General features: G+C 22.2%; 1 protein-coding gene across 1 annotated transcript in view; it reads left to right on the forward strand.

The window, feature by feature from the left end:
- LOC105363366 (apoptosis-stimulating of p53 protein 2) overlaps window positions 1-16,228 on the forward strand; it is a 54,956-nt gene that overhangs the window by 36,936 nt on the left and 1,792 nt on the right. The window contains exons 5-12 of the mRNA XM_011501032.1: window positions 2,054-2,253; window positions 2,851-3,427; window positions 3,513-4,040; window positions 6,418-6,634; window positions 7,527-7,787; window positions 11,806-12,270; window positions 14,420-14,740; window positions 15,761-15,927. Coding sequence (XP_011499334.1) covers window positions 2,054-2,253; window positions 2,851-3,427; window positions 3,513-4,040; window positions 6,418-6,634; window positions 7,527-7,787; window positions 11,806-12,270; window positions 14,420-14,740; window positions 15,761-15,927 — 2,736 coding nt within the window. The remainder of the gene's footprint in view (window positions 1-2,053; window positions 2,254-2,850; window positions 3,428-3,512; window positions 4,041-6,417; window positions 6,635-7,526; window positions 7,788-11,805; window positions 12,271-14,419; window positions 14,741-15,760; window positions 15,928-16,228) is intronic.

Below are 16,228 nucleotides of genomic sequence, written 5' to 3' on the forward strand. Positions count from 1 at the left end.
AAAAATGGTCGATATCATTGAAGATAAATTAAATAATAACTGAGGAAAACTAATATTTAAAAAATATTGATTTAAGTTAATGAAAAGTATCTTGTTCAAATATCAAAAAGATAACAAAATCTTACAAAAACAACGAGCAAGCGCAATCCCTTATATATGAAAATTATTAACTACATTTATTAGTATATGCTAAAATCTTTTTAAACAAAACAATGATAATTTTAAATAATTCGTAAAAAGAAAGTATTATTTTTTTGCTACATATTTCATTATTATTTATGCTTTTTTAGATATGTATATTGTTTCAATTTCTTATTCTATATAGTTTTATAATAGCTCAGAATATAATGCTACTGTAGATAGATTAAATGTAAAAAGACAAAATGTTAAAAAGTAAGCTATAAAGCATAGTTAGGGCATAAACCAAAGGCTTTTATGCACAGGTAATCTCTTTAAGATATTCACTTGTTCTGTTCGAAATAAAAAATGATTTATGATTCGTTTTGCAAAAATGATGTATTATACGTTGCTTTTATTAAAAATTATATTTCATATCATATTATGTAAATAAATAGTAACATAAATATATGTAAATATCATAAAATTAAACTATATATTCACAGTTAGACTTTTGGATAATTCAAAATTTTTGATATTTGAAAGAAATTAGATTTTTAATCAAATGAAATATGTATATATTTTTAGAAATTATATGATACAAAATTATCATATGCACGAAATAGTATATATTATGTTGTATTTAATGTTTCAAATTTATTTTTCATTAGCAATCGATTAGTTGTAATTTAATGCCAATAGCTTACACAATTGGGAAAAATATACATAAATTTTTATATATAGTTATTTTTAATTAGTATTTAAGAACATTTATTAAAAACGACCTTTCTTTTTTTATAATTATAATTTTATTGTTTGAGATATATGAAGACTTAGAAGTAATGATGGATATTTAATTTATAAAAGATATTTTCTATTTATAGAAATTTAACTTAAAAATATATTTAAAAAGTTATCATTACTTTATGTTCACGAATATGAGTACAGTATATCTTAGAGCATCCTAAGATAACGTAAAAAAATTATCGTTATGATATAGATAAAGTAAATATAAAGTGAAAAAATAATAAACAAGCGTTTTTACAAATATATACATGGGTAAGAATATATTTCAAAAAATGTTTTGTTTGCGGTTAAGAAATTTAATTATAAAATAAATTTATAGATTTATTTTAGTTAAACAGTGTAATCATAAGTATAAATTACCTATATAAATAATACCTCAATCATTTCATTAGAAATGTTCGTTAAAAAACTTTTATGTGTTAACTTATTTTAAACATAATAAATATATTATTCTTTATATATATAAGTGACAAACAACACTTCATAATAGAACAATCATTCATTTATCACTATTAAATTTTTTTATATCAATGAATATGTATATAACTTTAAAACATAGTTGAATGAATAGCGATGTAAGTATAAACTATATATATTTCTATTATTTATATAGTGATTTAATCGCAAGATAATAAAACTATTAAAATTGTCAAAATATGAATATTTCTATTAATGCCATTGGTATTATTAAAATATTCTTTGTGTCGTAATTGAAAAACGACAAATTAAATTTTTTTAAAACCAAAATATTTAAAAAGCCATATAATTGGATCAAATAATATAAAATATTAAAAAAAAAGTTTATTAAACTAAACCAGTAATTACAACTTATGTAGAAATCAAAACAAAACATCATTAATATTTTATTGTAGCATTGTTTAATAAACACAATGTATTATAAATAAATATAATTTAATGTAAAAAATTAAATTAGAAGTTATATTTTACATCATACTTCTTTTATTTATTTTATACATAGGTAAAAATATATTTTGAAGTTTTCTTTGTAAAATATAAATTTATATTTTTACTATAATAAAGGTAACTAATAAAATGTTTAAAAGACTTTTAATTTTTTAATTATTTGCGTTGTTAGTGTCATAAATATATCTCTTTTCGTTTATTGCAGCTTCTGACCTGGACTGCATAAGAGCTTTATTTAATGAAAAAGAGAAGGAACTTTCACTAGCTGTGGCAAAGGTTGAAGAGCTTACACGACAGTTGGAGGAGCTTAGAGGTCGACACAATGGAGGGACCAATCAAAATTCAAGTGGTCATCTTGGAACTCCTGCAAGTGCCGAACTTGAAAAACTCAGGAGAGAGTTGTTAGTAAGTAAACATGTCACCTTTATTTGTTTTATTGCATATATGAATTTTTGTAATTGCTTTAAGTAGATAGCGTTAACATTATTCAATTATTCATAAACGTAAATTTTTGCCTTTTATTTCAAAATATCCAGTATTGAATAAAATTTTTTTAATATGTTTCCATTAAAGTTCATTTAGAAATATATAATTCTGTTAATAAAAGATAAATTATGTTTAAAGGAGAATAAAATTAATTTGTAAAAATCGCATTCCTATATGTAACTATAATAAATTGAACTACTAAATTATTTTTTTCTCCATGCGCTTAATTTATATCTGCACGTAAGTTTATTCCTGTACTATTATTTAAAGAAATCCGTAACGTAATTTTAAAGTCAATTAAAAATATTATGAATAATTATGAAATTAAATTAATTAGAAAAAGATGGACTTTTCTTATTTCTCATTTATACAAATTAATTTGATATCTTCCCTATGAAAAAGTTAATATAATAATATTGTATGTATTGTTTTTAATAAATGAAATAAACTAATTAGCAATTTAATATTGTGAAAACTATTTGAAATATAACAATGAATTTATTGCTTATTGTTCAGTATCGGAATAAAATGAATGAACAACAAAACCAAGTAGTCTCGCAACAGCGTCTTGCATTAGCACAACGTCAAGCAGAGATGGCATCGATTGACGCTAGAATAGCTCAACTCCAGGGTCGCTTACAACGTAAGCGAGCTCTCAATCAGCGCTTAAGCCAGCAACTCGCTCAACAAAATTCGGTTATGATTGACAACAATATCATACGATCTACGAATAACTACACTATTGATGGAACAGGTTCGAACAATGGCACAACTGGTAATAGTAGTAGTTCTAAATTAGATTTCAGTACCACGGGTTTAGGTAAACCTAGACCAACTGGAAATATTGCTGCAATAGAACCGTATTCACACATACCAAATGATAATGACTTCAGCTTAAACAAAAATGATCCGAAGTACCAAACATTACCATACAATACGAAGTTCACAGTGAATTTTAAAGCGAGTGATGACGATGTTAACAAAAATAAAATACAGCACAGTGCAAGTGCATCACAAATTGGACAGAGAGCTACAAATTTCCAACAGTTTGGTCATCAAATTGTACATAGTCAATCACAATCACATATTCAAGGTAAGTTTTTGAAAAACAATCCCAATACACTCTTACTCTTTTTAACGTGATAATTTATTAAGTATATATATAAACTCATTTGTAGGTCAATCACAACCATTAAACACCAATCAAACACAGCAACTGATCAATTCGCCAAACCAACAAAATCCTCAAGTTTTAAATAATAACAACAACAACAACAACAATAATAATAATAATAATAATAATAATAATAATAATAACAACAACAACGTTAATAACAACTTAAATAACAACAATAACAACAATACAACAAATCACAATTTCCAGACTGAAAGTAATCAAAGTGCCACTCAAAATATTCGATTACTTGCACATCAACAACAAAAACAACATAATTCGACGTGCTTATCATCATCAAACTTGTCTGTAAATAACCAGAGTGGACAAAATCATAGAAATGTTCAGACACATCAAAAACCTGTATCCAGTGTTGCACCAAGCTTTCCTGTGAAATCACCCATTTATCAAACCTCCTCGATGAAAATTCATCCAGTAATGCCACAAACCTTAAGTCTGATTGGTAGAGGACATCCTGCAGCTCAAAGTTTCACTAGTAATAATAGTATCGTTTCAAATCCAAATAATAGAGGTGAGTAAAGGGTGTCTGTCATATATTGTATTATGATATTTTTATTATTAATATATATATATATATATATAATATGTGCAAATTATTTTTATTTTAAAATAGCTGTTATGCAAATGAGTTTTAACAATAGAACGTTTACATAAATTAATTTTTTTTACTTATTAAATATGTTAATACATATTCACAAAAGTAGTACTAGTTTATATTAACATTAAACAAATATTAAATAATATTTACCTAAAATTTAAAGAAAAATTTCAATTATGATTAAGTTTTGAATTTTAGTGCTATGCATGTACTGTTATGCATAAATTAATTTTTGTAATAATAATTATTCTTATAAATATTTATTTATTTAAATGTATGTTATGATATTGAATTTTACCTTATTTTTTTAACTTCAAATTTCTAAATATTTTAATAATGAAAATTTATTTCTTTATTAATTAATATTTGTTTAATTTATATTCTATTAAAATTAAATATTGATTTAATAATTGTTAAAAATTGTAATAATAAAAAACTATAATTTTAGTTATTTATAAATGATTTTATAAAGTCTAAGAAAATTGAATATTATGGATTGCCAATTTCTTTTATTGACTTCCTTAAAAAATTATTAAAAAATGTATAGTTTAAAAAAAATAGAAATTTTTACTTTATTTTACAATAACTATTATCTATTTTAAAAAAAATTTATTAATAACAAATAGGTAAATTAAGTTAATTTAATTCTGCTTATATTAAATAATTTTTTTTTAACTATACACTGTACTTATTTTTATGTAGAAGAACATTACTTCTTCATATAAATAATATAATTAAAAATATAATTATTAAAAGAATCGAGAAAATATAAATGAAAGCTACTTTGTTGATATAACTTCATCTTCTATTTGAATTTCTTATTCCAAATTAATAAATCAGTATATTTATAGTAATATAAACTACTTATAAAATATTTATAATCTATTCTCGAACTTTCTCAATCAGCAAATACTAATTTAATTATAGTACGTAAAACAAAAGTACATTTATTAATATACATTATATTTCTAAAAGAATGTATATAAATATTATGTTAAAGCATTGTATCGATAAAATAAGATAATAAAAATGTCATTATATGTCCTTAAATAATACGAACACTATTTTAATTCAAGAGTCGAATGTAAGTGTAATATCTGGTATACAAAACGGCCAGCAACAACAGCAAGATTTTTCGAGTCGACATAACTATCCCTCATCTGTATCACAACAATATACTGCTCCATCACACATTTCGACGACAGTAACAACAACTTATCAATCGCAAAATACGCCCAGTTTAGTACAAAATAATACTGTTTCAGTTTTTTCTAATTATGGATATTCTCAAACAACGCAACCAAGTCAGGATGAACGACTTTCTGGTTTGTAAATTTTTGATATAATTATATTTTATTAAATCTTAAAACGATTTTAAACACTGCATCGAATACATCACTCAAATCATAATTAGACATCTGAAATATATAATGTTCTGTGTAAAACTATTCCAATACAATTTTAAATTGAATCTATTATAGGAAATCAAATAAACTATCAAGGTCCCGAAATAAGGATAAAAATTTAATTTACTGTGTTAGTAAAGTTTACATTGCTCCGCTCCTTGATGAAAGCAGATTAGTGTAGTCGTCATTTTGTAACATTAATAAATAGTTACTAATTTCAGTGTTTCAACTTATTTTTTAAATTATAAAATATAAAATAGCTAGTAAAATTTAATTTATAAGTTTCAAGATATATTTATAATGAGTTTTAAATTTGTTTTCGATGTACAATATTTTTAATTTATTGAAATTTCATTGACGTTTATCTAAAAAAAATAATGGAAAAATCAATTATACTATTTTTATAAATGAGAAAATTGAATAATCAATATATATATATATATATATATATATATATATCATTAAAAAAGGATTTGTATTAATTTTGATATTAATGACTAATTTTATGCTATTAATTTATATATAACTCCACGTATAATATAGAAACATAATTTATTATCGTATAAGGATGAATTACAAAAATAGTTTCAGAAAAAATTCTGTTTTAATATTATTTTTAATATTATTAGTTTTCATTATTTTTTAAAGAAATATTGAATTTTTAAACATATCTTTTTACCAATGCTCTAATATTTATACGTTAAATTTTATATAATTAAATCTATATTAATTAAGATGTCTAGATAATATTAAATTTTTTTAATTTATTTAAACTTAAAGATAATTTTAAAATGAATGCCTCTTTTAATCAATTTTATTTACTTAAACTTCATTGAGATATTCATAAAATTATTTAATAACTTCTTATTTATTCTCAACAATAGGAGTAGAACCCCAACAGCAGCTGCAGCAACATGCGCGTTTTGAACAAAATTTCGTAGGGAAGTTCGAACAACATGGTCAGTTATCTGCCAATACTAAACACGAGCAAACATCAAAATTACAGCAGCAATTCGAGCATAATTCTCAAACTTTCAAATATGACTCACAGCAATTTAAATCTGAGCAAAATCAAACTAAGTTTGATCACGTAACTTCCAGGTAGGATTATAAAAGTATTTAATAAATACATAAGTAAAATGAAATGATTAATTATTAGTAATAAATAGATATTGGTCATTTATTAAAATACAATAATATTGCTAAAGCATATTGGACAACTTTTGATAAGATAATTGTGTAGTAATATTAATTTCAAACCTCATTGATGACCTGATTCTTAGTCAATTTTCTTTTATGTAATTTATTCATTAATATTAATATTTACACAATAATTTATAAAAATTTATTTATTAGTTCGATGTAAAATTTTAATTTTTATCTTCTTAAAAAAAAAAATTTACATCATTATTGAAAAAGTATTTACTTAGTAATTGTGCTCCACTCCTACTATATTTAAAACAAAACTATTAATTAAAAAATATTTAAAATATAATTTTAACACTTATATTTACACTTTATGTTTTTAATTTATTTTAAAAGTACATAACTTAGTATTTTTCAAAAATCTGTATAATTTTCATTTATTATACATATAAATATATATGTATAATGTTTTAAAATGTTTTAAACTTAAACGAATTTAAATCGCGATTTAAAGATATATTTTGTGCAGTAATTATAATATTAATATGTTAATTACTATTCATTAGTAGCACAGTTTCTTATTTTAAAAAATTTACTACAATCTTTGATAATAGAAAATATAAAAGTATGTATTTTATAAATTACTGTAATGTTACAATTTAATAATAAAAACTTTAAAATAAATAAACTTTTATTTACTCTTCAGTAATTGGTAAAGAGAATTTAGTATAAATTGATTATATTTTAATATAATATCGTAAATGATTTAAAAAATCAAAGACACGATTGAAACATATATAGTATGCTAATTACCGAAGTAAATGTAATAATGTGATGAATATTTTAGGTATGAACAGCAATTACAGTTACATGATCATACTACTAAATTTGAACCTCCAAGTAAATTACCAGATAAACCCTTTGAGTATGAAAGAAATATTTCAAACACTATTGGAGATTCAAAATTAGAATCCGATAAAATGAAGCCAGCACTACCCCCGAAACCGAGTAAGCCTAACCCACCACCGCGTCTAACTCAGCATCATGACAAACTTGATGTCAATACCGAAAGTATTGAAGGTCAATCCAACGTATCTTTACCTTCAAGGTAAGCTTTTTCACAAATTATTGAATAAATATTAATTTTTTTTTACATTTATTTATTCACTTTATTTTTTTATTAATATAATTAAAATTTTATTTTAAATGTATTAAATTATTTTAATGATGTTTTTAATGATGTTTTGTTAAAAAATCTACTATTTTAATAATAGTAAATTGAAAATTAAAATATAAAATTTTATGCACAATATGACATTTATACTATGTATACTATTTCTATATCTGTATTATTTAGCCTACATAGTAATATTGCTTACTTATTATTTTTGTTAGTTAGTTCTATTAAATATAATATAAATATAATAAAAGGAAGTTATCTTTATTTATTTAAACAAATGTACGAGTAAAATGAAAATACAAAATCATGAATTGGAGAAATATGGAAAAATCACATTTTTTACATATAATAAAAAGTTTCAGTAGCTAAAAATAAGTGTAAACTTTTCACAATTCACAACCTAATGCAAAATAAAAATGAAAAACTTTAAATATAATATTAATAATTGTAGTACATTTATAGTGAAAGTAGTGAAAAATTATGTATTCGTTGTCTAAAAAAAATTCTCTCTTACTCATTGGATTGTAATAAGACATAATTGATTAGAGAAATAAAATAATTATGTTTAATAATAATAACTAAATTAATGATAATTAACGAGTATACTACTAATGTTATATTAATTTTCGTTATGTATGTATTTATAAAGTATATTAATCAATATATTTTAAAATCAGATTAAATGGAAAAAGTCGCAACATTTTGAATTAATTAATCAAATAAAATATCTAAAGTAATTTTTAGTTTATAATTATATTTCTTTTTGCTTTACTCAGTTGTAATTAAAGTATAAAATTTTTAAATTTTTCGTACTAAATCTTTTTTTTTTTTTTTAATGTATAAAATTTAATTAAAATTTTATGGGAAAAATACTTTTTGCAAATAGATTAATAACTACTCAGATTTTATTGCCTATAATAATATTATGTTTTAGTAAAAATTTTTGCTCATGTAAGAAGAACTTTTGTATACGAATAACAAGACGTACTAATCAAATTATTAAAGAAAACTTTATTATATATAAAGTTTATTATATAAATAATAAACTATACGATCTAATTTTATGTATGATAAATTATTACACATTATATTTATTTAACTTTACTCTCTTACTTTCGAGTAATAGTTTCATTTAAAACAACGCTTTAAATTTTTTATCAAATGATATAAATAATTAAGTACAACGCATTTTAAAATACTTATTTAAGCCTTATAAATTAGCATAACTCTTTCAGTAATGCAAATAATATCATTATTTTTATTTAGACTCCTATTAACGGAATGTGTACATTATGCCAAATAATATTTATATATAGCAATTTTGAGAGCTCCATTATTTTAATTCAAATTGAAAGTTATACCCTTTATCACAAAAAATAGCCTGCGAAATTGAATATATTCAACTTTGAGATGTTCGTGAATAATCTTTTACAATGTGAAATAAAACTTACAATAGATTTTAACATTCCCTTCTTTCTATTTAATTACAAGGGTACAAGTGTGCGCACGCTACCTTACTGGGTTAATTATAAATGTTAATGAGTACACGATCGATTTGGCTGACTCCTCGAGAACATGAATCTCATTAGATTCTCCGTACTGCCTAGCAAATAATAGACACGAAAATAGAACACGCGTGTACTTTGAGTAGTGGTAAAATATTGACGTATGTTTTCTTTGTGTTTTCAAATTTATCATTATCTCCCTTTCTCTTTATTACGATAGACCTGAGTTTTGTATATGTGCGCGTATATGTGTGCGCTCCAATATGTAAATGTGCGTGTGAACGAAAGGAAACGAAAGAGCATAAGACAGACAAAGAGTGAGCGAAAGAAAGAAAAAGAGAGATCAGAAAGGGTATGAACTTGCCATATGTAATCTGCATAATCGCTTGCACGCAAAGTACTTTATGCATTTTTTAACATGATCTTTATTAAGAATTATTTTCATAAATATCGATTATTTGTTGCTATGTTTATATGCACACTTAATTTTTTCATCATTCTTCGGTTTTTTCTTTTTCTATTTTTTTAATTCATGTATTGTATCAAGTGTACAGTGACAATTTTTAAAATAATTACGAAAGAAGAGAATTAAAAACTGTTATAGTGTATTAATTTGAAAATTTTTTTCAATTTTAAAGTGAGTAAATCATGTATATATTTATTGAAATATTCATACATTTATGAAACACCGCAAACTTAGTTTATAGTTTAAAAGTTGATCTAATATTTTGTTACATACAAAGGCCTAATATATATTGCATTCTATATGAAATAAATGTAAGAAAATATTTAATTTTCACTTTTTTAGTAAAATTTTATTGATAAAATTCATGTTAAATTAATATTAAAATATTGTTTTATATTTATTACTATAAGCATATATTTTTTTTATTAATAAATAATTTCTCTTTTTTTAAATATAATATAACATTAAAAAATAATTTATAATATAAAATAAAATTTATTAAATCTCAAAGCAAATTAACTAAATAATTTAAAATATTTTTACTAATGATATACATTGATATAGAAAGATTATATAATAAATTTAAATTATTTTACATATAACTAAACATTTGAATTTTAAACTTCTATATTTAATTATATATTTATATTTATAAGATAATAAGATATTTATAAAAACTTCATTACATATTAATTCTTAATTACACGAATATATATATTATAGATCCGTAATTATAATTTTATAATTTTGTATAGTAATAAGATTTATTAATTTTAAAATTTGTAATTTGTTATACGATGTATGATTATATATTAAATTTATGATAATACGTTAAACAAAACATAATGTTCTTAGAATAAATATTCATTTATATATTTAAATGCGTATTGTAAAATTATTATATTATTTTTACTATCATCTGAATATTAAAGAAAACTAGTACAAACTTTTAATCTCGTAAATGGCTAAATTTACGTATGTGTTTGCACTACTTTTTAGGATGAAAAAAAACATGTAATCTGATTTTGAAAATATTTCCAATTTTAAAATAATTAAAAGTATACTACCGTGTAACAAATTCATAAAACGATTATTATTGAAAATTTAATTGCTTTAGTATAATATTTTATTAAATAAAATTATAATAAATAACCTTTCATTTTTTCAAATTATATAGTTCTAAAATTATAAGCTATGGAAACATATATTATCATTTTTTAATTCACATACAAGTTAACAATAATTTTTGTTAATTTTACAAAATATTGTAAATATAATTTATATATCTAAATATACGATATAAAAACTGAAATACATATTAAATGATTAAAAATTAAAACATTACTAAGAATATGCCAAATATATATATTATTGTGTTCTAAACAGGTTAAGGCTAAACTTTACAGATTTATAAAATATATATATTTGTTATAACTTCATCCAAAAATTATTTTGAATATAATATTATTATAACGAATACATGTAACTATAAAATGAATGTATATTGATATCTTTAATTCCATAAAAAATTGGTATTTTCATTACTTTCAATATTTAAATATAGTACATTTAATTTAATAAGATGTAATTAATAATATTATTAGAATTAGAAATAAATGTAAATATAATTAAAAATTTATTATATTTATGTAATTAACAGGTTTCATTATTAACATAAATTTTAGTAACTTTGAATATACTAAAATTTTTTAACTATAAACATTAAATTAAAATTAAAATATGAATTTATATGATACGAAAATGTGATATTTATAAAAATTTTAACAAATATATTATAAAATAGTTTTAATATTATTTTTAATAAATTAATAACTTAATAGCATAATAATTACAATTTTCAGTAATTTATATTGCACTTTATATATATATATATATATATATATATATATATAAATATTATTTTACATTATAGTAAGCTGCATTTATTTTCGACTTATCAACATTTATTTTATAGAGTGGAAAAGGAAGAAGATTTAATTCCACCAATTCCGAAATCAGAACCTCCCGAATCTCCAACAGATTCTCAATTGAACGGACAGCAGCAGCAATTACTACATCAGGTAATTAAGGCTCGTCCATTAAGCTTGAAAAAAGTACCGCTTTCAGAGCAACCAAAACTTCGTTACGCAAAATCAAACGTTCATGTATCGATAAATCGACGTATTGAGATGCCTCCCGCCTTTCTTTTTCCTGAGACTGAAATTCCTGCGGATCTCATGCAAACTGAACAACAACAGCAGCAACAACAGCAGCAACAGCAACAGCAACAGCAACCAACTGATGTCACAGACAGCAATTCTATAAAAAGACTGATTATTAATCCGGTTGCTGATGATGAAGTTGTCTGTAACGAAAATCTAGAGGACTCGGACATCGTTGATGCTCTCAATATCATTAATGCTGAAAATCACAAACTACAGTGAGTGTATATTTTATTCATTTTATTTTGTTTTCGGTAAATGTAATTTCTAATTGAAATAAATATTAATTTTAATATTCATTGTTTTAGAGAAATAAAAAACAAAAATTCATATTATAAAAGTTACATGATATATTTCGTAATCTTAGAAAAGAACTTGAAAGTTATATTGGAATCTTCTGAATTTATTAAAATGCTAATAAAAAATTACCGAAAGCTGTTTTATAAATCAGCACTTTTAAATAAGTTGCAATAAGTAACATATTACTTATGTATAAATATTACAGTATATAATGAAGATAATTTTATATAAATAATAAATTGAAAACAGTAAATAAGAAAATAAAAAAACTAAATAAATATATTTATTCTATACGCGATTAAGATAATATATAACTTTTGTATAATGGATATAAAATAATTAAACAATTTCTATTGCTTCTAACTTGGTAACTTAATTCTGAAATTCCATTACAATATAGAATTGCATTAAACAAAATTTCTTGGCCCTTTAAAGTATCTAACGTAAATAGTCATATTCATAAAATGTTGAATGAATAAACTATAAAATCAATTCAATTAATATTTAAAAACTATTATGTACTGTTTAAACAATTTTCAGTCATTTATATTCTGTACATCTAAGTTTTAAAAAAATGCGTTGACTTCAAATTATTTCGGTTTAGTTAAAAATTTGGTATTCGTACTAATACTCTTTACATTCAATATTTACAAAATACTTTCTTTTTATATGTAGAAATAAATTTGAAAAGAAAAATACAAAAAAAACAATTTTGAAAAGTATGTATATATTATCTCATATATTATAATAATATAAAAATTTCCCTCTCTACTTTATACATTATCGTATTATTTAAAATGAATGTAATGAACGTGTGAACTCGGAAATAAGACATAATTTTTACAAAATTAAGAAATTTTTTAAATTAAATTAAAGCTAAATAGAAATATCTTTTGGTTACTGATAGTAGTTTTTAAGATACCAATAGACTGGGTATTATCTGAATATTGCAAACTGTACCGGAAGAAATATGTTGATAGTGTGATTCGTAGAGGAAGTTCAAGGAGCATCTTGGCATGTACTTGGTGTTTATAAAAGCGAAGTAAAAAATGTAATAGAAGAACCTGAGAAGATTTATTCCAGACTTTATTTATCGAATTACAGGTGACATAGTTAGTTCACTATGTTGAAATATAAAATAAAGAAATACTCCAATGTAGACCATTTTATACCATCTTCAGAACTCAACTAAACTTAATATAAATTATTCTAACCAAATTAATTTTTTTCCTTTGTAACTATCGAAAGAAATGAATATTCTTCTGTATTAAAAATATGTTATTTTAAGAAAATATTTTGAGCAATATTGTGATTTAGAAAAGGAATATTTAAACTTGACTGAGAATTTTTATGACACTGATGAACATGAAATACGATGAAAAGTTGTTAAACTTTTTTATTTGCTTAAATTTAAAGTCTTGTAAATTCTGTAGATTTTATTGTATCGATTATAAATAGACATATATTTGTATTTGCATTACTTAATCCTTTCTAAAGAATGCATAATATTTTCCACAATTTTGATATGAATATTTATATTTAATAAAAATTACAATGTACGATTATTAAATCTTTCGAATTATAGTGATCTCTAATGATCGATAGCAAAATACAAATAAAACTATAAGGTATATCTTATAAAACTTTAACTGGTGACTTTTAAATCATTATTAAATTTAATTTACTACTTTTTATATAATAATTTCAATATTGAATAATTCGAATCCCCATTTCTTATATAAAATAATGTGTAATCTACATTAGACAACAATATTCTAATTTTTATAAATCATTATTAAATTAAATAATGCTTTTACAAAAATATTTATGTTATATGGATTTCATATAGATTAAAGTTGAAAGTATAAGATAATAATATCGATAAAATTAAATAAAAAATATTTATAAATAAATATAAATAGTTATAGTGTCTATAATTTTGTTAATATATTTTATTTAATATTTTTTCTATGACAAAATGAAGTCTTAAATTAATAAAAATAAATTGTCTTATCATATCTTGAAACAAGACATTACATATAAAATAATTTTTGTCATTTTTTCTAGATCTGAAACGATTGAAATAGATGTTGCTAAATTAGCTACAGATGTAATAAGACGTAAAAAAGGAAATCTTAAATCTACAACAGGCAAAGTGAATCTTTCAAGGAGAGTCAGTTTTGATCCACTTGCATTATTGCTTGATGCTAGCCTTGAAGGAGAGCTAGAACTCGTAAAGAAAACAGCGAATGAAGTAGCTAATCCAAGCTCAGCCAATGATGAAGGTATTACTGCTCTTCATAATGCTATTTGCGCTGGACATCTCGAAATTGTCAAATTCCTGGTCGAATTCGGATGCGATGTCAATGCTCAAGATAGCGATGGATGGTACGAAATTTCTTGTAATTCTGAATTTGTTTTTTAAAGAATTAGTTTAGCTTAAATTTTTTAAAAAGTATTGTTCAAAATAATATTTGCGTAAATTATAAGCAATTTATATTTACTTTTATTTTTCTGAACGCTTAAGCTTAAAATTCACTAAACTGTTGAGCAAATAAACACACATTACCAATGAAATAAAATGCAGTTGTTAAAACAAATGCGTATTAATATTAGAGTTTTATCAATTTCCTAAACAATTTTTCGCTAAAGACATGAAAAAAGTTGTGTGTTAATATTTTCAATTTTTAATACTTGAATTTCTTTCTTATGTTTGTAATTATTTTTTACTTTTTAAAACTATAAAAGAATTAATATATAAATTTAGAATTTAATATTAAGGTTATATAATATTAAAAAAAATATTGGAATTTATATATTCAACGATGTTAAATAAATATATATATATATATGTATGTATGCATATTTGAATTTACAATTATCTTATTTTATAATAGTTAAATAAAGAAAGAATATAAATCATAATACTTAATATAAAATACTCTTAAAAAATATAAAACAAATTAGCTTAATTTTTCTATTTATAAAATTAGTACAACAAATATTTTCAATGTCCATAATTCTTTTTTTTATTGTTAATACGCGTATTCAAGTAGATGTAATACATCCGTGTAAATACAAGTTACAATTGGTCCATTAGGAATTTCTTCATTTAATCTTGAAGAACTAATTAACATAGTACAAGTATTTCATATAATTTTATCGAGTGATTTTATGTAATCGAATCGAATGGTCTTATGCTCACTTTCAATTAATGAACGAAATGACGAACTTTCAATTTAACCATGCCTTAATTAAAATGTTTTTTAATGAATTATATTCAGATAAATATATTCATATTAATTAATCATAAAGTAATATAAATTAAAAATGTAATTATTTAATTATATAGAAGTACAGATATGAAAATAAAGATTTTCTAAATAATTATATTTATTTATATTTTAGGACACCTTTACACTGTGCTGCAAGTTGCAATAATTTAGCAATGGTACGATTTTTAGTAGAGCATGGTGCATGTATTTTTGCTACGACACTTTCAGATCATGAAACTGCAGCAGAAAAATGTGAAGAAGATGAGGAAGGTTTTGACGGATGTTCCGAATATTTGTATAGTTAGTATAACATTATAAAAGTATTATAAATTAAAAACTATGAAAAACTCTTGCATTAACTCTTATGTGCCGATAAATTAAAATAATAAATTATTCGATGATTATAAATTAAAAATTTATCTCTTTTTTCATATAACTCAAGCTTTATATATATTGCAAAAGGGCAAATTATCTTGTAGGTAATTAATCCCTATACGGAACCGTTTGTTTTCGCATGTTGTAACGAATACATAGTATGCTTGTGTATACTCTACTTCTTCCTAAATTATAAATCTCTGATGGCTTATCGATGTCAATTCTG

Source organism: Ceratosolen solmsi, unplaced genomic scaffold (assembly GCF_000503995.2).
Source record: "Ceratosolen solmsi marchali unplaced genomic scaffold, CerSol_1.0 scaffold27, whole genome shotgun sequence".
NCBI classification, from domain to species: Eukaryota; Metazoa; Arthropoda; class Insecta; order Hymenoptera; family Agaonidae; genus Ceratosolen; species Ceratosolen solmsi.